Raw genomic sequence first — 23,945 nt, forward strand, 5'->3', positions numbered from 1 at the left:
TAATGACAGGTTTCAGAGTAACAGCCGTGTTAGTCTGTATTCGCAAAAAGAAAAGGAGTACTTGTGGCACCTTAGAGACTAACCAAATAAATTGGTTAGTCTCTAAGGTGCCACAAGTACTCCTTTTCCTTTTCTTGATGTAATCAACAGTCCCTGTCTATGCTGTTTTCTGTTAATGCAGAGATCAAAAGAAATTCTTTACACTTAAATGAACTGCAAACCTAGGATATCCCTGTATTCATCTCTCTTTGAAATGTATAGCCAATCATCTGTGAATGGTGTAAAAACAGGCAATTGCCTTACGTGGATCTGTGTGGATAATTACCGCTTAGGAAATGAGTGTCTATTCCTCGTAGAGGGACTCCGAGCTGTCACAAGAAGGCCTGAGACTCTATAAAAAGGACTTGGATCCTGGTCCTGTCATCTCGGATCTGTTTGAGGCTTCATGCAGGGGAAGCCTAAGTCATAAGGACTGAGATCCCAGTGCTGACTGGACCACCCTGAATACAAACATTGGACTATATCCTGTGGACTCAATTCTGAAAGAACTCTTTGCAACTACAAAGCTCACCATCTCTGCTATGAATTTGAATCTCAGAACTGTACTCATGTCTGTGTGTATACTGATCTTTTAACCAATGCTCTCTCTCTCTTTTCTAATACATTTTAGTTTAGTTTATAAGAATTGGCTGTAACGTGTATTTGGGTAAGATCTGGAATATTCATTAACCTGGCAGGTAATGTGTCCGATCCTCTGGGATTGGTAGAACTTTTTATGATGAATAATATTTTCAGTAATCTTCATCATACTTGACTTGGGTATCTGGGTGGAGGCCTGAGGCTGGGTTACTTTAAGGGAACTCTGTTGTTGGCTTCTGGGTAACCAGTGAAGTATTACAGAAGCTGTTTTGTGCTGGCTTGGTAAATCTAAGTATTGGAATATCTACCAGCTTTTGGGATTGTCTGCCCCATTCTTTGCAGTTCACCCCAATTGAGTGACCTCAGTTGGCTCCCCTGGGGCCCCGGTCACACCCCCATACACATCCTCACCCCTATTTTGATGTGAAACAGCACTGACACGTAGCATGGAAATGCAAACTGAAACAACGTGCATTTGGAATGACCATGCAAGAGAAAGCAAAGATAAGCAGTTGAAAAGTACCTCGGAAGTAACCTTGTTAGACAGTAATTTAGAGGTGTACTGGTGGAAAGGAAAAGACCAGCATTAGTACATTGGACAGACGTGTTGAAGTTGGAAACAAAAAACAAAACAAAAAAACTGGAACCAGAACTTGAAGCAGTTTGGACCTGTTTAAAAGGTTAGTTTTTTAATGTATTTGTTTTTAAATGAAGCTGCTTAGCCAGTTGCCATCATGTTTACTCTTACTGGTCAAACTATTTCAGTCTTGCTGCTTGGCAGAGAATCAGGTACCCTCTTCCCATCGTCTCCCGCCCAGTGGCTTCTTCTTTGGAAGACACAGCTAGAGAAAGAGAATAACGTTTTCTCCCCTTATGCAGCGAAGTCTTTCAAATGGCAAATACACTGGATTTGGCCATTGGCAAAGCAGACTATGAAGGACAAAAGCTGACAATGCCTACAGGAGCTGCCATGTTGAGGATCAGCGCACTGAAATTAGAGCAAAACAAAGCGCCTTCTTGTGTCACTGGAGCAGGGCGCACCCAATGCCCTGATCCTGCAAACACCAACTTTCCTGTTATTTATTACGTGCTGCAGGATTTATGCATGTGTTCAATTTTAAGCACACAAATAGTCCTATCTAAATCTGAGGGTGGCTACTCCATATGTTAGTGTTTGTAGGACTGGAGTCTGTTCAGCTTTGCTCCCTTCTGTGTTAACCAGCAGAAAGGAGCATTTGACCCAAAAGAACTTATCTTCCAACCAGTTAGAAAGTCTCTCATTTTCCTTGTATTCACATGGTGAGCCGAGCCAGAGGCCTGCTCTACACGATCAGATTTTCAAAATGGCAGCTGCCTGTTTGCCTGTTAATTATGCTTTTTTCAGTATATTGTGGACACTTGAAAATGGTTCAGTTATTTGCTCTCGTATGTAATTAGATCCAGAGATTACTTTCTTTTGCCTGAAACTGCATTTTAAAGGCCTCTGCTGACAAATCAGAACTAGTGGTTGTTTAAATAATTATTGCTTAGCCTGGCACATAAAATATGGTCTCTAACTAAGGATTGCAAGCTTAGCATGGCAAAGCTACATCTTTATCTTGTAATTTCTTATTCCCCCCCTTCAGAAGTAGTTTACACAAGGGAAAAGGAAAATATAGGGAGGAGAAAAAAAACATTCCAGCTGTTTAGGGGAGGCTCATTCTGGTCTTACAAACAGAGCCCTATGATAGGATTTTAGACAAGCAGAAAGGGGAACATAAATACATTTAAAAAAAAAAATTTGGCTCCAGATGAGCTTCCAGAACATGAAAACTAAAATAAAACTGAGCCAGACTTTTAGGGGGGGGGGGGGTCAATCGGTGTAGCTCCTTTAACTTCAATGGAGCTACTCAATTTATCCCAGTGGAGGATCTGGTGCACAATTTGTTTGATGATGCTAATTGTATGGCAGTAAACATTCTAATTATCAGAGGCTTTTAATAGCGTTATCATCACTGAGCTGCCATGATATCCAGAGTTCTGTTTCTATGGCGTGATGCTCTTCATTTGGAACAAAGTTCTCAGTCAAGACACAGAAGCGCATTTCAAACACAAACAATCTTGGCCAACTTCTTTTCGAGAAGGCACCCGCACAACCCCACTGACGTCAATGGAGATGCACTGGTGTAACTGAACAGAGAGTCTGGCCCTCAGCATAATGACATCTCTACGAGAGCAGCAGCTACATAGTGAACCACATACAGCAGGGAACAATGTAATGACTGCAACAAAGAACTCCAGTCACAAGCCATTGCTTGGTAAGTCACCTGCACTCATCAGTGCTACAAGGAAAAGGGTATGCTGAGCGTGCAGTCCGTCTTTATCTCTTAGCAAAGCAACTTCTGAACAATTCCAAGATCTAAAGCAAAAAGGCTGATGGAAACAAACTCCGCAGTTATTAAGGCCACGTAAGGACTGACTCTCCTCTCCCTTATGCTGGTTTTACTTCACTAACTTAAATGAAGTTACTCCTGGTTTATACCCAGAGAAAGTGAGAGAAGAATGAGGTCCCAAATCTCTTGAATGAAAGGTCTGATAGCATCATTCAACAGGCACTAGCATAGCAATATACACAAGGGGGAAATCCTAACACCACCTAATGAAAACTATCCACTTGCACCCAGGGGGATCCAGCCCACTGGACAGGCAGAAGACACTGGTGAGTAACTCATTCTTGAGACACGTCCTCACTGTAGAAAGGCAACAAGCCAAGTTAGCAAAGTTTCTTGTGTCAGATGAAGTCCACGAAAGCAGGTGAGCTGAGAATACGCTCGCTTCCTACAGGGGAAGCCTGCTTACGGGCTTGATCCTGCTTCATAGAAATCAATGGCAGTTTTATTATTGACTTCAGTGGGAGCAGGCTCAGACCCTAACATCTGTCTGCATTTCAAACCCACTCTTCTACTTTGCATTAACTTACAACCAAACATGGAGTGGGATCCTTTTACATTTCACAGTTTCTAATCTGAAGTCTCATACACTGTTGATATAATGTTAAACACCAAAGATTAAAACTCAGCATATTCTGTGGGCTACTGTTCTCAGTGTAAACTTTAAAGACTATAGTCTTAACAGGGTTGTACCTCTAGCGGAAGTGCTTAGAAAGTGGTTTCCTTCGACTATGAACTACTTGGATTGGGATTGTTTTTCTTAAGTGTTTTGAAAGAGTCTGGCACATTGTGGGTGCTAGAGCAAATAAAAAACAACAATGGCCAATAGTAACCACTAACAATAATCATATACATGTAAGGGTTTATACTACCCATCTGTCCGATGCACACAGCATTTATACTCACAACAGTCACCTTTGTAAAGTCCCAGTGTAACGATGGGAGAACAGTTTGCTTACTGTAGCATCTGACAGTCATTAGCTGTGAAATTCATATCCATTTCCCTACTCTGATGACCATCTGAACATTAATGTTAGCAGTTCAAAAGCTTGAAGGTACCTACATGAAGAACTCAGAGCAGAATTTTTGTCCATTTCCCCTTTCTGCTTGTAGGAAAGAACAGACCAGACTCAATGGGAAACAGCATTCCGTCCACTGTAAGTCCAGGATCCCATTCCACAAGTTCCTAACCAGATCCTGGAGCAACCCAAGAGGATATTGTCCTCAGGAAATCCATCCTAGGTCTTACACTGAACCCAGAGTGTACTGGGATAGGACTCTGGGAGTCTAATGAGTGCTGGGTGAATACTTGTAGTGCACAAATATGAGCAATAAGGCTCATACTGCAGTTATGCAGTTCACTGCAGGCTTTCAGTGAACAGTGAATTCACCTGTGATTACAGAGGGCAACCAGGCATAGTTTATTATTATAGGATTGCCACTATGCTGTATTGATTTCCCCCCCCTTCAGATAAACTGATACTGGAGTGTTTTGTTTTAAAAAATTTTTTTTAAACATCTTTAAGGCACTCAGCGAGTCACTGTCAACGCAACACTTGATCTTTAAGAGGCCAGATGTTGTCCTATCAACCCCAGCAATCTGCCTGCAGTGAAACACACACTGAAGAGGGGAAGGGAAGAGTGTACTTACACTGCTGTCATCCATCCTCTCACGCCTCTTAGTTTTGTGTGTTTCATAATCCTCCATGAGGGTCTGCATCAAATTCTTGGGCCTCTGGGATCCTGCAGCCTCGTCAGGCAGTAAGTCAGACTGGGAGAGGGGACCTTCTGTTGTCGGGGATGGAGGAGGCCTGATCTTCTCTATCTTCCCTGAAACGACAGGAAGGGACCCCTTTCTAAATGGACAGATTCCCAAGTAGTTTCCAACTGAAGACACAAAGGGGGAACGCGTTGCAAAGGAACGAGTTGGAGCAATATATCCAGTGTGGACTGAACAGAGAGAAATTCTGAAACGTAGTCTATAAAATAATGTATCGAAACAAACACGGCCAAAGTGAATTTCAAGTTCCTCCTTTTCCCCCTCCCGGACCAGACTTGCACAAACATTTAAGTGATCTTATTTCATAACATCTAGCAAAGCTGTCAAGTGACATATATACATATCTACCCTACCACTGCTCATTACTAGAATCACCCCTCTCCCCCCGACCCCAATGTCTCATTTCTGTGCTCTGGACATACGTGAAAGCTTATGGAAATTGCTGGACTTGTTTTTATTGAATCAGACACTGAAAAAACTGCACAGTGTCACAGTGCAGAGGGTCCCAAACTGTGTTCCACGGAGCACAAGGGCTGTCCAGTTACATGGTTCTGGCTCCTTCTTGTTTCCAGCTGCTAAATTGCATGAAAAGAGATAAAAATACCTTAGATATATTTCCTAGTATTTCTTTCCCATGCAACCATGGGATTGTGAGTGGGAGGGGAAGGTGATCTGTGAAACACACTCTCAATTAAGATGTAATCCAGGCAATGGAAGAATTTGTGAACCCTATGTCCACTGGTTAGATGAAAAGACTGGGAGCCAGGATGAATTCAGGCTGTAGTTCTGACAGGACCGCTTGCTCACTAGGTGTGACTTAACTACCCTAGCTGGAGAACTGTGTACAAAGCAGGCACATGGGGAAGACTGATCATACAAGGAGACTATTGCAACTGCTCTGTATACTGTGAGACCCCCCCCCCCTTTTCCCCCTGATTCAGCTGTGGACCTGAGGCTTGCTATGATTCTATGATTCTACTTGATTCTATGATTCTCCAGGCTGGCAGATGCTGGGAGGTCTCCTGGGAAGAGAGGTTGTATCTTATGTCACCAGGCAGCGACTCCTCTGGCTGATTGAAGGGTAGTGTCAACAGGCTTGGAGGAAGCACTGTCTAGCCTTTCTCATCTGAAAGGACGAGGACCATGACTGCAAGCCTCAGGCGAGGAAACTGAAGAGCTTGGAAATAAGGACTTCAGGGCACAAGAAGAGGGAGGCCCCTTTTACAGGAAGCAAAACAAATAAAGGAGAATTCTTCTGTTTAAATCTAAATATAATCAGCTACAGTGGGAAAAGGAAATGTAGAAACAAAGTCACACTAACTTTCCCCTAGATGCGGAGGCTCTTTAAAACAAAACCACACACAGAAACAAATGGGGTTAATTAGAAGGACTGCGAATGGATTTTCAGTTGTTCCTTTGCTGAGACAAATCAAAAAGCGAGTAACTCACAGAACAAGTCATGGAAAGCTGCGGCCACCAGAGGTCCCACACAGCAAATCAATGCATGCTGTTTAGAATCTATAGGCTTTCTTTTTAAAGAAAGATGTGAACTCTGAGCAAAGCCCACAGACACCTTTAACAAGAAATCCCCTTGCTGGGCTTGTTTCATTTCTGACCCAAGGTGGAAAAACCCAACAACATTGATAGATACAATGTTACAAGTCTGGCTTAAATTTACAAATACTGAGAATCATCTGGAAACTCCACCCCCAAACCTACTGGAATGTCCCTAGAAATGGCAAAGGGTCTCTGAGGGTTGTGGGATTTTCTATGCCACGGGATCAGAGTCTCATCTTGAGTAACTCCACAGACATCACGGATTTGTCCTAACATAACAGAGCTCAGCATGAGGCCCTGTGGGTGCTGCACTCTCTGGTACAACAGTATGTGTTAGCTAGGGCTAGGGCTGTCCAAAAGAAGAGAATAAAAGCAACTCTCAACAACTGACGGAACTAATGGAAAATCGGGTCTGTGTTAAAAGTTAAAGGTTCAGGGCTTGATTTCCCCATTGCATTTGAATGCTGGTGTAAGTCTCTTGGGCACACACGTGTTCTGCAGGGATGAATCAGGCCCTCAGTGTTCCCAATAAGGCCTTTTGTGATTTCTCCATCAGGCATAAACACGCCGTCACCTTAGCAAACCCTCAGAGCTGTACAAAATGCTCATAACTGAAAGCGGCTCCTTCCACCCCCAAACAATCTCAATCTCTCCGCCTGCTGGAAAACCCTGCAAGGTGGAGGCTTTGGGGATCTGATCAGAATTAAACAAAAGAAACGTCTCCAGGTATTCCCCATCCAGGTGGGCCTGCCCCTCCCTTGCAAGGAGCCCTCCATAAAATCCGCAAAGCCACTTCAGTTTTCTCCTTCAAATCCCTCCTTAAAACTCTCCTTTGCAGTGATGCCTACACAAATCTTGACAACAGTTAGGCCGCTGGTCTGCTGTTACCACTGTCTATTTGTTTCCTTGCAGAATGTTGTCTGCATTCATCTGCTGTCTCTTATTTTATTCTTACATGGTAAGCTCTTTGGGGCAGGGACAGTCTTTTTGTTCTGTGTTTGTACAGCGCCTAGCACAATGGGGTCCTGGTCCATTACCAGGGCTTCAAGGTGCTACGATAATACAAATAATAAATTCCTATATTGCCACTAGGAGTCCGTCCAGGAAAGTGTACTGTTACATGTACATTTCACTGCAGTATCATCATTATTCCTGTATTCTAGATGGGGAGACTGAGACAAAGAGGTGCAGAGACTTGCCAAGGTCACACAGTAGCTTTTCCAGTCTTTTTAAAAAGCAATCCAAGAAATCCAGAAAGTGCGCACTGCTTGTGACCCGACAATAACAAACCAGAACAAAGGTATTTGCTGACACATGGGCCTGGGTTGCCAGCTAGCGCTCGCGTGACATGTTCAGTTCTTGTGTAAAGGCTGCAAAGTAAAATGGACAGGAATCTTGCTCCCAGACAAGAAACACGGGTGAGCCAACGAAGAGACTGGGAGTTAAAGGTTATGAGCTTGCTCCTGCTCCCATGGCAGAACTCCCACTGCCTTCAAGGGAAATGGGATCAAGCACTCAGGGTGCATGCAAAATTGCTATCCAAATCGCAGCCTTGACATATCTCCCTTTGAATATATATTGTATTCCCGAAAACCCATAATGCCTCCTTTGGAAGGCCATCAAGAAAGGGCAGAGAGCAACCATGATAAACCCCTCTCTTCAGAGTTATGTTTCTTGGTCTTGTCAACAGGAAAATATGCTGAGGTTCAGCGGTGGCTGTGATGATGGCTGACCCCCAGATTCCTGGAACTGAAGGAAGTTACTGGAAAATGATTTCTCTCCCCCTCTCATTTCAGTCTCTGGGCAGCTGCGCTTCCTGTCTCACGCACTCTTTGGAGGGTGGGGGAAGCTCTCATATATGCTCTTCCAGGGCCCATAGGAGGGTACTCAGCTGACACAACAGAATTGCTGTTCCTTCCAAGTTTGGTACTAGTAGGATGTTTCCTGGGATGCCTGTGCCAAGCCAAGGGGCATTAGGAGCTGAGAGACCCTTTCATCAGTCTCCAAACCTCTGCATGGCTCTGGGGAGAAATGTGAGCCTTGGTGAAGGAGCCCTCTCCCCTCCCTGGTTCTCCTCTGGGATCAGGGAACTGTTCTTCCCTCCCCAACCCTCGACAGTGGTGAGCAACAGAAGATTGGATTGCCCTCATCTTCCCTCACAGGATTAGGGAGCCCAGAGGGTGGAGCAGCAGGTGTTTGGGTTCTTCGCTCCCTGGGATTCCTCTGCAGGTCCCAGGGAGGAGTTTAGGAGCCAGGATGCCTTACACCTCAATAGTGCTGCTAAAGAGGTCAGTCAGTGCGAGTGCACAGAAGAGTGGGAGGGTGGGGCACCAAGGGGGGGCCCAAGCAAATTACATTCTGCTGCTCCTAGCCCCATCCACTCTCCCTTGCTGAGAAGGCCCTTAGAAACAGGGAAGCAATATATTTGGTATATTAAACCAGGATAAACTATTTCATGGGTGTCCTGTGACAAACGGGACTATGTTGAAATTAGTCAATTTAAAAATAAAGTTCAAGTTGACACTGTCCCAAACATAAAAAAAATTATTTCCAAAGCACCAAAAGCAATCACCTCACAACAGTGGATCTCTGGTCTAATATCTTTTAGATCAGTAATGTTTCCGGCCTATATTTTCCCTCACATGACTTAACACGGGACAAATTGTTTAACTTCGATATAGCCTTTAACAATGAAAACCGGACAACAGAAATAAGATGCAGGATGAGATTATCCGCACTGTTTCTACCAGGAGCAAATAGTGTCAGCCACATTATAAACTTCTGAAAACCAGGACTGATGATGATAATGCTGACAGAACCTGACCATTGGCAGTGCTATTGGAGACCAGTGTAGTTTAGGGAGGCAGGGTGTCACGTCTCCCCTGTAAACACATGAATGCCTCCCGTCGCTGTAGCAAGTGTCTTGTCTACGCTACAGTGCTATAGTGCTGCAGCTGGGTGCTGTAGTGTAGACAAGCCCTTAACCAAATTCTGCCCCTGCCTTGGTCTGCAGCACAAAGCCAGCTGTGTTCAATGGCTGCAGATCCTTACCCTGATGCTGAGGGAGAGTGTCCCTTCCTTTCACAGCTACAAACCTCTCCTCTGAGACCAAGTCCGTGACTCATGGTTATGGCCCCTGCAGAAGTCACGGATTCTGTGACTTTCCACGACCTCCGTGACTTCTGCGGGGGCCAGTGTGGCTGATCTCAGGGCTGCCCACGCAGCTGGCTCTGGGGCCAGCAACACCAGCCACTGCTCAAGTGTCCTAGGCAGTGGTCCCTGGTCTGCCGGAGCAGCTCCAGTCCCTGGCCAGCCAGCTGCAGTCCATGGCCCCCAGCAGCTGGTGTTACTGGCCCTGGGAGCCCCTCCCATATCGTCTCCCCCCAGCACTCTCCCCACCTCAAGATTTAAAACACAGGTATTTTTAGTATAAGTCATGGAGAGGTCACGGGCCGTGAATTTTTGTTTACTGCCTGTAACCTGTGCATGACTTTTATTAAAAATACCTGTGACTAAATCGTAGCCTTACGCATGGTCCCTATCTGCCTTATATAATGTGGGATGCCTTCGGAGACAGTGCAGTGCTGTTGTCCCAGCAGATGAGGGTTCCCCATGTGTGAACAACAGCAGGACGACTGACTGGGTCATACGCCCCACTGAGTGTGCTCCGAGTCGACAGTGCTGAAAGGGTTTCATTGTGCAGCCTACGCAAGTCTGCTCCTAAGCTCTTCACTACTCTATGGAGTTTGGTTCCAAGCGACGAGTCCTCCCTGTCCCATCTCTGGCCATGGTTTCTCTGTTGGCCTCATCCCATGACTCCCACCTTAACTGTGGTTCACCTGCTGCATTCCAAATCTGAACTGAAATAGTTATTCCTGTAGTAGTAGCTGTCACACTTGTCCCAGGGCCTTAGGGCTTGAACCTACACTCATTGAAATCAACAGCAAAGCTCCCATTAGAAACATAAGGTGATAAGAATGGCCATACAGGGTCAAACCAATGGTCCATCTAGCCCAGTATCCTGTGTTCTGACAGTGGCCGATACCAGATCCTTCCGAACGAATGAACAGAACAGGGCAATTATCAAGTCACCCTCCCTCATCCAGTCCCAGCATCTGACAATCAGAGATTTAGGGACACCCAGATCATGGGGTTGCATGCCTGACCATCTTGGCTGATAGCCATTGATGGAACTGTTCTCCATGAATTTGTCTAGTTCTTTTTGAACCCAGTTCTACTTTTGACATTCACAACATCCTCTGGCAAAGAGTTCCACAGGTTTACTGTGTGGTATGTGAAGAAATACTTCCTTCTGTTTGTTTTAAACCTGCTGCCTATTCATTTCCTTGGTTGACCCTGGTTCTTGTGTTATATGAAGGGCTAAACAGCACTTCCTTGTTCACTTTCTCCATCCCATTCATGATTTTAGAGACCTCTGTCATAACCCCCCTCAGTCCTCTCTTTTCTAAGATGAACAGTACCAGTCTTTTTAATTCCCCCTCATATGACAGCTGTTCCATACTCCTAATTATTTTTATTGTCCTTCTCTGCACTTTTTCCAGTTCGAATATATCTTTGTTGACATGGGGCAACCAGAACTGTATTGACTTTAAAGGTGAAGGATCAGGGCCTTAATGCACTTTACTTTGCTTCTGTAAGTCCCAGAATTTGCCATGTTATTTGACAGTGTAAAGGTGTGGGCAGTCCCTGCGCACAACCCTTGTGGTCTCATGTGGTGGTATAATTGTTCTCACCTTAATTCCCCCTGCTTGGGGTGGCAAGAGGTTTGCTTTAACAGCCCAGGTGAAAGAAGAAGCCAATACACACTAAGAAAATAGCATATCCTCTTTTAACAAGGCTCCAGGACAATTACAGAAGCAATTACAGCTCATATGGTCCTGGCCCTAGAGCCCTCGATCAGCTCCCACAAAAGTCCACAGTCCAAAGCCTTTGGTTAGGTTGGTCTCCTAGAGCCTGAGAGAAAACCACCACTACTCACTGCAGCCTGTGTGTCTTCTACTTCCCTCTCAGCAAGCATCCTCTTCAGGTTTATATAGCCCACCTCTAGGGTGGAGTGGGGCCTCCTTGATTGCAACCCCAGCCTGTCCCTTAAAGGGGTAATACACTCCTTCACAAACAGGAAAATTCTCTCTTCCATTTTAAGTGCACTGTGTCCACCCAGTGGGCGTGCTGTGAAATAGTGAGGAATGAAAGGAAGGCAGAGGAGAAACTCCACGGATAGAATTGGCACTTGAGACAAATTCAGTAGCCACCATTAGGAAGGCTGCAGCTACCAACAGCCACCAAACAATAACACCTGAGATACTAAGTGTGGGAGGGCGGGTGCGTGTGTGTGTGTGTGTACATACAGGAAACAGCTGTATTAACTGCATAGAAGCTGTTGTCTTGTTTTACAGTAACCGTTACACACGAGGAAAACCATTTCAACAGAAGCTATTTCAACAAAACGGCTTGTTGCAGGATTTTTTTTTTTTTTTTTTTGCTTCTTTTGAATCAGTTTTCCTCATGGATTGTGGTTGCCATTAAAAAGGCAAATTTGCCAACAGTTAATAGACAGTTACCATCCTTCTTTCTTATTCTTTGAACTGGAGTAAATGACTGCACCACACCCAGGGCCTCAGAAATACCTAGAAGTGCAATCTGCATTCTGACTGCATCCGATCCCTAGCACCTGGCCAAACACCACAGCTGGGACAGCTGCAGTTGAGCCCTCATTTTTGAGTTATGCATGTACGAAACAAATGCATCTCCCTTTCTTTTTGAAGGGATGTATATTTTGGCTCCTGATCTTCCCTGCCCCACGTTTGCACTAATAATAAAATGACTCATCCAATTTTGTTGAGACTTCCCCCCTTCCCTTGCCTCCAAATTAATCTTTGGTGTGAGAGTGAAATTGAGAAATGTCAGCTGGACAGTAATTTATCTGAGGGGAAAAAAGTGGGGGGGAGGGGAGAGAGAAAAAGAGGTTTTAGACTGAAGTGGTTTTTCTATGTAGGCTTATGGTAGCTGTGATGGCTGTTTCCCTGGCAAAGAAAAGTTCCCAAGCTCAGATTTCTCAACACTTTAGGGAAGTAATTATCTCATATTTAGTGAAAGTACAATCATCATTAGCATTTAAAACCAACAGTCATAGACTTGGGTTTTCATTCTGTACTGAAATCTTCCAAACAAGTTAAAAACAGTCTTTGCAGTTCATTTCTAAGGAGGATTAATTAGCAAGGGAATTCACAAAAAGAAAGGTGTTTAACACCAGCTGGGCCGGCTCTTGGATTTTTGCCACCCCAAACAAAAAAAATTTTGGTCGCCCCTGCTTTTTTTTTGTGCCCCCCTACCTCAACTCCGCCCCTTCCCCAAATCCCTGGACCCGCCTCCTCCCCCAGGCATACTGCATTCCCCCCCCCCATTGCTTCCTGCGGCTCCCTCCTGCCCCCGCAACCCTCCGCCCTAGCTCACCTCCGCTCCTCCTGCTCCCCTGAACCTGCCGCCGCTCCGCGTCTCCCCCCTCTCCGGCCAGGGAGAGGCAGCGCGTTCAGGGGAGCAGGAGGAGCAGAGGTGAGCAAGGGTGGGGGGAGCACAGGAAGTAGTGGGGGGGGTAGAGGAACCGCTCCCCGCCCCAGCTCACCTCTGCTCCACCCCCGCCGCCGCCTCCACGCGCCGCTGCTTGGCTTCTCCCCCGCTGCCTCCCAGGCTTGCCTCTTGAAACGGCAAGCCTGGGAGGCAGTGGGGAGCAGGTGGAAGTGGAGCGGAGGCGAGCTGGGGGCAGATTTCTAGGGGTGGCATGGCCGGCGCCAGAATGTCACTCCTAGAAATGTGTCGCCCCAAGCACCTGCTTGTTTTGCTGGTGCCTAGAGTCGGCCCTGCACATCAGATACAGCTGAGTTTTTGCATCCAAGGGAGAAAGATACAACTTGCTTTCTGCCTCGTGAACATCAACAAGGAACATAAATGGCAGCTTAGGGAAAGCTATGATTACCATGAGGCATCAGTCACATCCTGTTAGGGATTTCCCATAATCACTGATGAAACATCTGGTACACAGAGATGGTTTTGCTCTAATCAGCTTTCTCACTAAAAGTTGTACAAAAGCCCTAGCAGAATAAAACCTTGTGACTCATTTAATTATTTGACAGCTCGAATACCCATATCCTTCTATGGACAGCATGGTCAAGGTCAGAGAAAGGAATGTACATTTACAATGATGCTCATAAGAAATGTGTGAAAGATGCAGAAAGCAATTATCTTGTAACAACACAAACCAGAGTTTCAAAGCTCAGCATCCAATCCAGAGCACAGTTGGGGCATGGCCTGCATTTCTGGGTCACAGCCTATATGATGTTGTATGATTTGCTAGTGCTTTTTGGGGAGCGACCCTGGCACTGCTGCTGGTGCCCTTCAAAAGGGGGAGCAACATACTTTGGAGAGGAGGCAGGGTAAAGTGAAGAGTGACTTCTTTAATTTATAGAAAGTTTTTTTTTTTTTGAAATTGCACCTTCAACCTGAGGGAGTCCATAACGCTACACAAGCTGCATGCATCCAGCACCAATGAAATGCAGCCACCTCTGGGGTGGGGAGTGGGACATGGTGGTGCGGGGGGCGGGGGGTCTATTTGGATTAAGAACACCAGGCCCCTTATTTTACAAAGAGGCCCCTGCAGTGGAAACAGGACCTCACCCAAATTAGCTGCATGCAATTTCATATATCATTCCTGGAAGCAGTATTGCCAATCCCAAGCATCGAAAAATCGTGAGTCAGGCTCTGCAGTATCATGAGATGGGTTAAACATCATGAGCTTTTATAAAAATGTCGGGGTTCTTTTCATTTTCCTGTTGTTCCTTCAGAGGTCAAAGCTGTGACCTTTACAAAAAAAGGTGAACTTCTTTTATAATCATATGACTCAAGGAGCTGGGGCTTTCAAAAAACCACCTCAGCTGAAGATCTGCTCCACCTAAGCCAATGGCAAAAAACCTCTACTTCAATGAGGCCAGGATTTCACCCCAGGTATTGTAAGAGTTGACAGCATTGTAGAAGGGCGAAGGTCTGAGCTAACCTCGCCTGGGTTATATGCCTTTCATTCACAGTTGCCAACTTTCACGCAGTAAATAAGGACCCCGACTTTCACAATAAGCCAAAAATCAAGCTAATCCCATTTCAAAACAAGGCAAAAACAAGCCAATCCCTAAGAACCCCAACACTCTTTGTGACTAGATCCCCCCGGCCTGCAGTCTGGGATGGTGGTGGGCCTGCTGTACACCCCTGACTCTCTCCTCCCCTTGCCCCTGCTTGCCGGGAGCCGATCAAAAAAAAGGAAGCAACAAGCCACAACAAGCAACAAGCCAAAAACTAGCCAACAAGCAACTCACAAGCCACTTAAACCAAGAATAAGCCCAATTTCTGCGGTTTTTTCGCGGGTTTGGCACGTCTGCTTTAGTTCAGGAATGTGCAGGGCCTGATTCTAATTTACACTAAGGCCTATTTACATCATTCTGCCAGTGTAAGTTACATTGACTCCCACTTTTCAGGCCCCTTTACACTGTTAAAGTGGTATAAAGTGGCCTAAGTGTAAATGGTCCAGGGCATTTAAAACCTGATTTAGATCACCCAAGCTCCCCGCCTCCCCAAACATTGTAAGACTTAGAGCGTAGGTGAGCAAGAGGCAAGGCTGTTGTTTCAACAAGAGTGCTTCAATCAAGATGTTTGTTATTTACTCAAGACCCAAACGTATCTTAGGGTCCATAAAGAACCTACAAAGAATTTACAATCTAACGAAGACAATTTTCATGGAAAATGAAGTGAAAAGCAATAGTGCACTCTTTCAAAAATGACTATGTTAATCTAGATCAGCAGTTCTCAACCTGTGGCCCAATTAGCACACAGCTGCAGCCCAGCTGTGTGCTTAAAAAAAAATTCAAAATTTGCCACACTGGTCTGGCGGGGGCAGGCTTGGTGTAGGGGGAGAGTAAGGCAGCCTGCAGGAGCGCTGCTGCCAGCAGGGGGCTGGTGAGTACCTCAGGGGCAGGAGAGAGTGAGTCTGTGGGTAGGTTTGGAGAGGGAGAGGTACTGGAATTAAGAGATTTGCCGGGGTGCTGCAGCACCCCCAGGTTTTAGGTGGGGCTCAGCTCCAGGGATTGGGTCCAGCTGCCTGTCCCCTCGTTGGAGGGGAGAGAGGTTCAAGTCTGGCTGTGGGCTGCCCAGCCCCTCGCAGTGGGGTCCCACGGTCTGGCTGCCTGGCCCCAGGCGTGGGGTCCAAGTCCAGCTGCCAAGGTCCGGCTGCCTGGCCCCAGGCGGTGGGGTCTGGGTCCAGCTGCTGGCTACCTGGCCAGTGCTGCAAGGTACGGGTCCGGCTGCCTGGCCCTGTGCCTCGGGGTCCCAGGGTCTGGCTGCTCAGCCCACCCAGTGGGGTCCTGGGGTCAGGCTACGGCCATCCGACTCCGCACAGGGGGTGGTGTGTGGGGGTGTGTGTATGTGTCTGTCCGTTCCCCAGCTGTCCGGCCCAGGGCTCTGCTCCTGGCCCCACTCGGGCAGGGGGGCTAGACATAAGGGATTGTAGAGGGGCTTTCGGGGGGGCCTCAGTGGTTCTCAGCGTGTGGCCCACGTAACAGCCAACAATGATAAACAAGTTGAGAATCACTGATCGAGATAAGTAAGTTTCCAGCCAGTAAAGTAGTGAGTTTGCAACTTCTGAGGAGAACGACACAGAATGCAAATGTGTTTCCTATTTCCTCTGCCAGATATTGTGTAAAATTAAATGTAAAACCCCTTTCACTTCTACCTGCTGTACAACAGAGAGACCATGGAAAATCTACTGTCAATATATATTGTCCCCCCCCCACCCTCCCAGCATGCTGTACATACCAACTAGGAAATTTATCCAGCTAGACCTGGTAGAAGGAACTCTATGCTGCAAGCATATTACGTTATTATACCAGGTACTCACTGGATTTTATGCTGCTTCTCCCAAGATTGCAAAAAACCGATGACAGCACCTTGAGTCTGTGGGCTAAGAGGGCAAGAAAAACTAGGATGACCTGTAGGGATTCATCCTGAAACACCAACATCAAGTGCGCTATGCTGATTTATACCAGCTGAGGATTCAGTCCATGCTGGTTAAAATACAGCTGATCATGTGCCTTTCAATGCGATTTTGCCAGAGTTCTTTTCATATCTTTGTTTGGGGAGATGCTTATGCATTGGGGTGGATTAACTGCCCCCAAGGAACCATCAATTCCCAGCAATGCCGCCTATAACAGAGGCCTGATCGAGCAACGCGGGCTGTGCCAAAGGACCCGAGATCTTTCTTGAACTTTCAGTGCTAAGACACGCTTAGAGAAACCTGTCCAAACTGGCTCATTCCAAATATAAATGTCATCTTCCCATAAAAATATAATTTATATTTGGCATCTCAACATTAAAAACAGGGTAAGTATTTGTTGCCTGGAAAAATAAGAGTAAGAGAAACACACACTTTTCCAGCTGCACTATTCAAATAAATATTAGATTCAGCAGTCTTCCCAAAATTACTTACAAATGAAATAGCGGCAAAGAGTCCACTTCGTCGGAAAGCTTATGCTCCAATACGTCTGTTAGTCTATAAGGTGCCACAAGACTCTTTGCCACTTTTACAGATCCAGACTAACACGACTATCCGTCTGATACCTTACAAATGAAATGCAACCAGCTCCAACCGCATTTCTCCCACCTGGAGCTGAAACCACAGCGGTTCTTCAAGGCAGGGGCCAACATGTCTTATCGTGTGTGGTGTTATCATAGTCTTTGATATAGGTTAGTCAAACAAGTTACTGAGATCACTACAGGGGTAACTGAATGAAATTCTATGGCCTATGCTATGCAGGATATAAGACCAGAGGATTTAATGGTCCCGGCTGCCTTAAAACCTCAGAAACTTTGTTGAGTCTTTAAAATTAATGGGCAATATCCTCTGCTGGTATAAACTGTCATAACTCCTTTGGAGCAAACAGAGTGAGGACAATTGACACCAGTCGAGGATCTGGTCCCACATTTTAGCACATGCGATAACAAACCCTGGAGTGTCATAGGGCAAAATATTCTATTTGGTTCAATTTATGGAGCTTCCTCTCCGTATTGTTTTTTGGGATAATAATAGCACTTCAAAGAAGTTACCAACATCTGGCACATTTTTTCTGCAAGAAACACAGACCAAAGCCACACTCTTTACATAAAGGAAACAAAAATAATTGTTAGCTATTTATGTTATGGATATGGTTCACATCTGGATTCGCTACAGGAGTGCAATCTAAACCCAACTCCTGTTGAAGTCCACCATTGACTTCCAGGGGAACAGGGACCCTGGTAATGGGCTCCTCAAATGAGAATCCCCCCATACTGGGAATTGGCCCTCCAAACTCTTTTCAAGTTTCTTGCTTCTGATTCCATCAGTGGAAAGGAAAACAGAATCTGGATCAACATTTACATCTTCCTGTAACTTTAATGAAACATTTCTCCCTTAGGATCTCTGTTAACGAGACAGTTAGAATACAGAGGTCTATAGCCATAAAGACAACCTGCAAAGAAAAAAAACTGAGCTTGTGTCATTTCTTTCTTTTTTTATGCTGTATAAAGAAGGCCTTTGAGTTTGTTTTTGTTCTGGAGAAGTGGGGGCAGGGAGGGAGATTTTCTATTGCTTTTAACCATTAAAAACAGGAACACTAGTGCAATTACCACAACAAGAAACAAGAGAGCGAAAGGCGAGTCACTGAGACAGGAAGGTATTTTTAGTCATTCTATTAAGAACTTTGTTTACTTTTAATACTCAAGTCCAACACCCAAGGTCTTACACACCTTGTCAGTTAAGGTGAAGGAGCTCATAATATATATCTATCAAGACCCCTCCCCCATGTGAAGCTCTCCAGCAAAACCAGATTTGATAGATCTTCTATTTCCATGGTAAAATGCAAGCAGAAAAAAACCTGGAGGTTAGGTGGCAGGGGGAAGACTCAAGAAACCTTTCAGGTCCTTAAATATTATAAAAACCAAAAAATGGACACAAGTGGAACTAAAAAAATCCTTTGCAGGTTGCCTTTCAAATAGGCATACGGTTGCAAAAAGTACTGTTATTTTCTTCTGTTTCATCTGACTGTCCTAAATTATAGTGCAAGATGCAAGCACCGGGACCACAAATGTTGTACTAGAAAGTGGCAAGGAATTAATCTATCTTCAGAGTTTTCTACAGACTCATCCTGGTTGTATCTAAGCCCCGTCACTGCAATGCTTGGGGGAAAGAGTCTATTTCCACTTGCTGCATGCACACATTACTCCCATTAAGTGTACTGGGATAATATGCCTACTTTGGATGAATATACACTCTGCTGTCTCTGGATATTGCAGTTTCCATTCATGCAAAGTCATGCAGTAAACCCAAGCGAGATCTGAAGATGGCAGCCAGAAAACCACATAGAAATAAAACTAACCTGACCCTCCCTACACCACATCTCTTATTATGCCAGATATTTAACTTCAGGCTCTTACCTGGAGCAGTTTTGTAAGCCACCGTTCTGGTGGGCGGTGGAGGTGCGCTCTTTGCGATGGGACTCTGTGCCGTCTGTAGACCTTGCCTCTGTCTCTTCAATTCCTCCTCTCGCTCCTGGGCTGCTCTGATCTCTTCTTCTATCATGGACAAAGTCCGCTGTTTTCTTGACCTTAGCTTAAAAGGACCCGTGGTCACCTCGGGCTCTTGTGTAGCCAGGATGGAAGCAGTGCTTCTAAGCTCGGCTGCCTCAGAGTACTTGCTAAAATAGCTGACCTCCTGCCTGTTTTCCTCCACGATGAATGGCTGGCTGGTGGGGGATACAGAAGATTGCTGTGAAGTCTTCCCTTCCCTGAGTCCTGAGTCTTCATTTCTTGAAGTCTTTGGTATTGTATCCTTTTTTTCTTGAACAGGAGAAGACACCTGAGGTGGCTCAAACGTTGTGCTCTGCTCCTTCTCACAACATGGCGCTGTGCTGACTTCTTCCTGGTCTTTGACAGAGTTCTTCTGCTCCGCTTTGTCTGTCGCTGGTTTAGAGCCTGTTTTGTCAGCTTGCTCAGCTATGGCTTGTTGAATTGCATTTTGAACTAGTAGGCCAGCGTGGTAGTCCAGCTGGTCATCAACCAGCATGGAGTCTAGCAATGTGGAGGAAGGGGAATAAAAGCCATGGTCACTAAATGACTTGGAAACACCTACCCGGCACTCTGAGGGGGTGTCCGTTTGGGGGGTCTGGGGTAGAGAGAAATCGGCAAGTGAATTTTCTTGGAGGGGATTCATAGTCTCATTAGAAGCACCACTGTCACTGATATTATCCATGCTGAAATCATTGGACAGTGTTTCCAAGACTGTGGTATCCTGAGATCTCACCGACAATTCATCCAAACCAGAGTCCAGCTCCTCTGGAGGAGAAGACACATTGACCGACCTCGAAAACTGATCTAAAATGCCAGGGTCATCGTCCTTCACCACCATGAAGACTGCTCTCGCACTCATGAATTCACTGTCATCTGCCCACAATTTTGTGGTCTGTCCAGTCTTTGAGGTATCACTGTAAGACAATTCTCTTACTGGGTCAGTTGGACTACTTTGAATATTTCTAGGATGACCCTCTGAGACACAGGAGACCTTCTGAGCTTTTACAATGGTTATATCATTATTCTCAAGCGGTACAGAAGCAGGTCTTGTCATGGAAACTGCTGGTCTATCTACTTGCGATGGGCCAATGGGTTTGTAGAAGGGCTTGATAGAGAACATTCTGGGTGCCCCTGATCTCTTTGGTGCAATCTGGCTGTTAGCCTGACCTGAATTTTCCATTAACTGAAACTGTTTCCTGGCCGCTGAAAAATCTATCTGTTCTGTGACAATATCTTCTTTTTTAACACAGCCTGGCTCAGGAGGTACAAAGGAATAGGCCACCTGTTTTGGTGACGTTGGTGTTGTGCTTTGTTGCTGCTGCCTCTCCTTGCGTTCCTTGTACTTCTTGTGGGACTCTAGATGTTCTTCATCTAACTGCTCCTCCAGTGTCTTTTCTTGGGGTGGGTTCCACCATTTGGCTGCGATGCCAGGATTTTTCTTTACCGCTTGGCTTTTAATAAGCTCCCTTCTTTCCTTTTCAAGTTCGATAATTTCCTCTGATGGCCTCACTTTCCGGACGCTGTACTTCTCCTTCTCGTTATCATCATCAAAGAGCTTGGATGGCTTCTTTTCTTCCTGGAAGGCTCGCAGTTCAAACTTAGCCTCTTTCTTAATAGTAGTTAAGGTTAGTTCTCCATCCTTGGAGGATCTTCTGGAACTTGTTGAGGAACTTGGACTCGCCGGCATTTTTAGATTGCCACAAAGCTCCTCTTTCTGTCCATCTGAAGAATGGCCATTAGGTTTCAGCTTCTCAGCCATTACATTGGTTTCATTCGGTTCAGTGACTGGGGATGCTTGCCTGCCAGCTATTATGATGTCCTTTTCATTGGGTACTGACTCACTGTTAACATGAACAGATGGACCAGAGGCATCCACAATGATTGCACTTGGCTCAGGGGAGCATGTCCCATTGAAGGGGTTATCTGCAGCAGAATCACAGCAGTTGGCCTCCAGCACTTCATCTAGATATCTGATCTCTTTAGCAACTTCACTGTCCAGGGATTCATGCCTGTCCTCAAGGCCATTGTGACTGGCAACAGGCGAAAAGAAGTGGGTTGGATTGTCTGCAGGTTGTGTTGAAGCCACCACAGTGATGTTTTTATGTTCCGAGACTGGGACTTCAATTTCCATTTTCTCTTCCTTTGCAGCAAGTACGCTAACAGGCTCCGGGAACTTGGCACAATTTCGGTCTTTGTCTTTTCTCAACCTGATGTCATCCTCAGGGATTCTGGACGATTTCTAAAAGGAAAGAGAACAAAACCATGGTAAAGTCCTATGAAGAGAGATTTTCTTTTATGCAGAAAGCCAAGAGCAAAAATAGTAAACACCATCTGGAAAGCAAATCCTAGTGTTTCCTAAAGTTAAGATTAAAGCAGCCATATGCAGTGAGGGAAGGAAAGACAAATCAATAATGCTTTTATACTAAAGAATATACATCTTATAATAACTTGAAAGAGATATTGCAGCAACAGCAAAACCGTCCTTTAAATATCTCCCATCTGGATACCATACACCCTTTCTGATCATTTTATACAAGCGCTCAAGATTTTCGCTGAAATTTTAGCTTTGGGCTTCCACGTCACCAAAGGCGTGACAGATTTTTTTAATGCCAGCACTACCACTTAGCACTTAGTACTTTTCAGCTCATCCCTTGAAAGAGCTTTATAAGAATAAATTACCCCTGTGCAGTCGATTCCAGTTCCTAATTTACAGATACATACGTTAAAGCACAGAAAGGTCAGATGACTTGCCCAAGAGTCACAGAGTGAGTAAGTAGCATAGCTGACTTTAGAACTCAGAGCCTCTGATTCCCAGTCCCCCAAACCATGTCCACTGGGTCAATTCTTGCCTGATACAATGCCACTGACTGCAACGAATGATTTTAAACAACATAATAAATACCGTTCCTATTCTGGAATGGGCCAGAGTCTGAATCTCTTCTTCAGGCAAGGATTCAACCTGAATTTCATGGGACTACGCACAGGAGTAAAGTTTTCAGGAACAGGCTTTGCTCATCTTTTAATTTTAGCAAATCAAGGGAGAATACATGAATTCCTAGATTTATTAAAACCCAGCAAAAAACAGTCGGTGTTATCAAAAGCAGGGTATTTTTGAAATCTTTTTTTTTTTTTTTTTTTTTAAAGTACAGGAATTTGGCAAATCATCATTGCAATCTGAAAACAGACACAATCCTAAAGCGGCATTTCTGTTCACTCTGTCTAGAATATTACATACAGAAAAGTGACCTATTAGTCCCTTTGAGGAATCTGGCCTTTCCCCCCACTTGTGCTTTTGCAGAGTGGCTGCTGAGGCAATGGTTTCAAAAATCACTAATAAAACTGTAGACCACAGTGCAGATCCACAATGTTCCCTATTGTCAGCTCGCGAATCTCACTGCTACTGCTGTCATTTGTCATGTCTGCTATTGAGAAATACCCCAGCAGGAAGCTCTCAGCTAGAAACTCAAATACTGGTTTGCTTGGGGGCCCAAATAACTGCAACACATATAGGCTGGAGTGGGAGCTGCAGACAGCTGGCACTTTGCAGGACTGTGTCCTAAAATAATAGCTCTGTTTTTCAAGAACCTTTGAAGAGGTTTTGTTCACAACAGAAGGCAACAAATATATGAGCCAACAGCTGAAAGTCATGTAAATTTTAAAGTAACTGTCGAGTTTGGCTATCAGATATTTTCTGCTTTTTAACTGTATTTAAGTAGGAAGGAATTTTTTAAAAAGATCTTTTGTTTGTTTATTTGTTGTGCACAACCAAGTTGTACTGGTCTTACTTTCATTAGGTCTCAGTTCACTTTCTGAACCAATATACTAACCTAACAAAGATTTTAAACTGAAGTGTCTAAAATTCCTTTTTAAAAACAATTTTATTTTGTACATGTTACAAATCTAAACTTGCGTCTATTGCTTTTGATCAGTGTGATATAGTACTGGTATCATAAATAGGGGTCTACTTAAATTGCAGAGAAATCACCTTTTCCGTAGGTTGGTCACGGCATAAATAGCAAATTTGGTGGATGTGTTCATACAGGATATTCCAGGCCACCCGTACTTCTGTCCTGCTGCTGGCAGCAATGCTGCCTTCAGAGCTGGGCGCCCAGCCAGCAGCCGCCACTTTCCAGCTGCCCAGCTCTAAAGGCAACACAGAAGTAAGGGTGGCAATACCGCGACCCCCCTAAAACAATAACCAGATTTCACGGGGGGAGGGGAGAACACACACCAGATTTCATGGTCCATGATGTGTTTTTCATGGCCGTGAATTGCTAGGGCCCGAATCATAAATGCTGATTTGCCTCAGATACAAAACGACATTAAAGAGGAGCAAATCCGGAAGCCCTGATGCAGGCAAAACTCTCAGATTTATACCAGGGGCGAGTAGGTTTGGTTGGAGCAGGATGCAGAATCCTCTGTTGGGGAATTCCTTCACCACAGGAAAATCCTCAGCTCCTGCCTTATAGCTGTTTTAAATCCCCTTTGCATCACTGCAGCAGCGCAAAGGAGACTTACAAGGGGATGAAGATCTGGACCTGACTCTTACCACAAAGAATATAGGCAGCAGCACCAGTCTCTGGAACCCAATAAAGATGATTTCAAACTAACCATCTACCACACTTAACTATCAATGAACTATGGGAAAGTCTGGATCCAGAACCAAATTTTGTGGCCCTGGCCTATCTCTACTCAGGAACCAGTAGGGGACCCTTTTTCTAAAAGAAGTCCAATTTCTCTACTCCTTGTATCAGCACATATGGCACAGAACATTTCTACAACCAACAGGACTGACAGCTTTTCCAAAGCTATAACTCTAGCAATGACATTTGTATTAACTCATAACTTTTGTTTCGTCTTGTGTAACTATTACAGGTAAATTA

At 45.0% G+C, this 23,945-nt stretch overlaps 1 protein-coding gene across 16 annotated transcripts in view; it reads right to left on the reverse strand.

Moving 5' to 3' along the window:
- PALM2AKAP2 (PALM2 and AKAP2 fusion) overlaps nucleotides 1-23,945 on the reverse strand; it is a 503,398-nt gene that overhangs the window by 12,655 nt on the left and 466,798 nt on the right. For 13 of the 16 annotated variants that reach the window (XM_073345681.1, XM_073345680.1, XM_073345678.1 and 10 more), the window contains 3 exons: nucleotides 18,931-21,301; nucleotides 4,720-4,898; nucleotides 1,163-1,201 (listed from right to left, as the gene is read on the reverse strand). In XM_073345681.1, coding sequence (XP_073201782.1) covers nucleotides 1,163-1,201; nucleotides 4,720-4,898; nucleotides 18,931-21,301 — 2,589 coding nt within the window. The remainder of the gene's footprint in view (nucleotides 1-1,162; nucleotides 1,202-4,719; nucleotides 4,899-18,930; nucleotides 21,302-23,945) is intronic. The other 3 variants (XM_073345682.1, XM_073345688.1, XM_073345683.1) reach the window with 2 other exon arrangements.

This window comes from Lepidochelys kempii, chromosome 5 (assembly GCF_965140265.1).
Source record: "Lepidochelys kempii isolate rLepKem1 chromosome 5, rLepKem1.hap2, whole genome shotgun sequence".
Classification (NCBI taxonomy): domain Eukaryota; kingdom Metazoa; phylum Chordata; order Testudines; family Cheloniidae; genus Lepidochelys; species Lepidochelys kempii.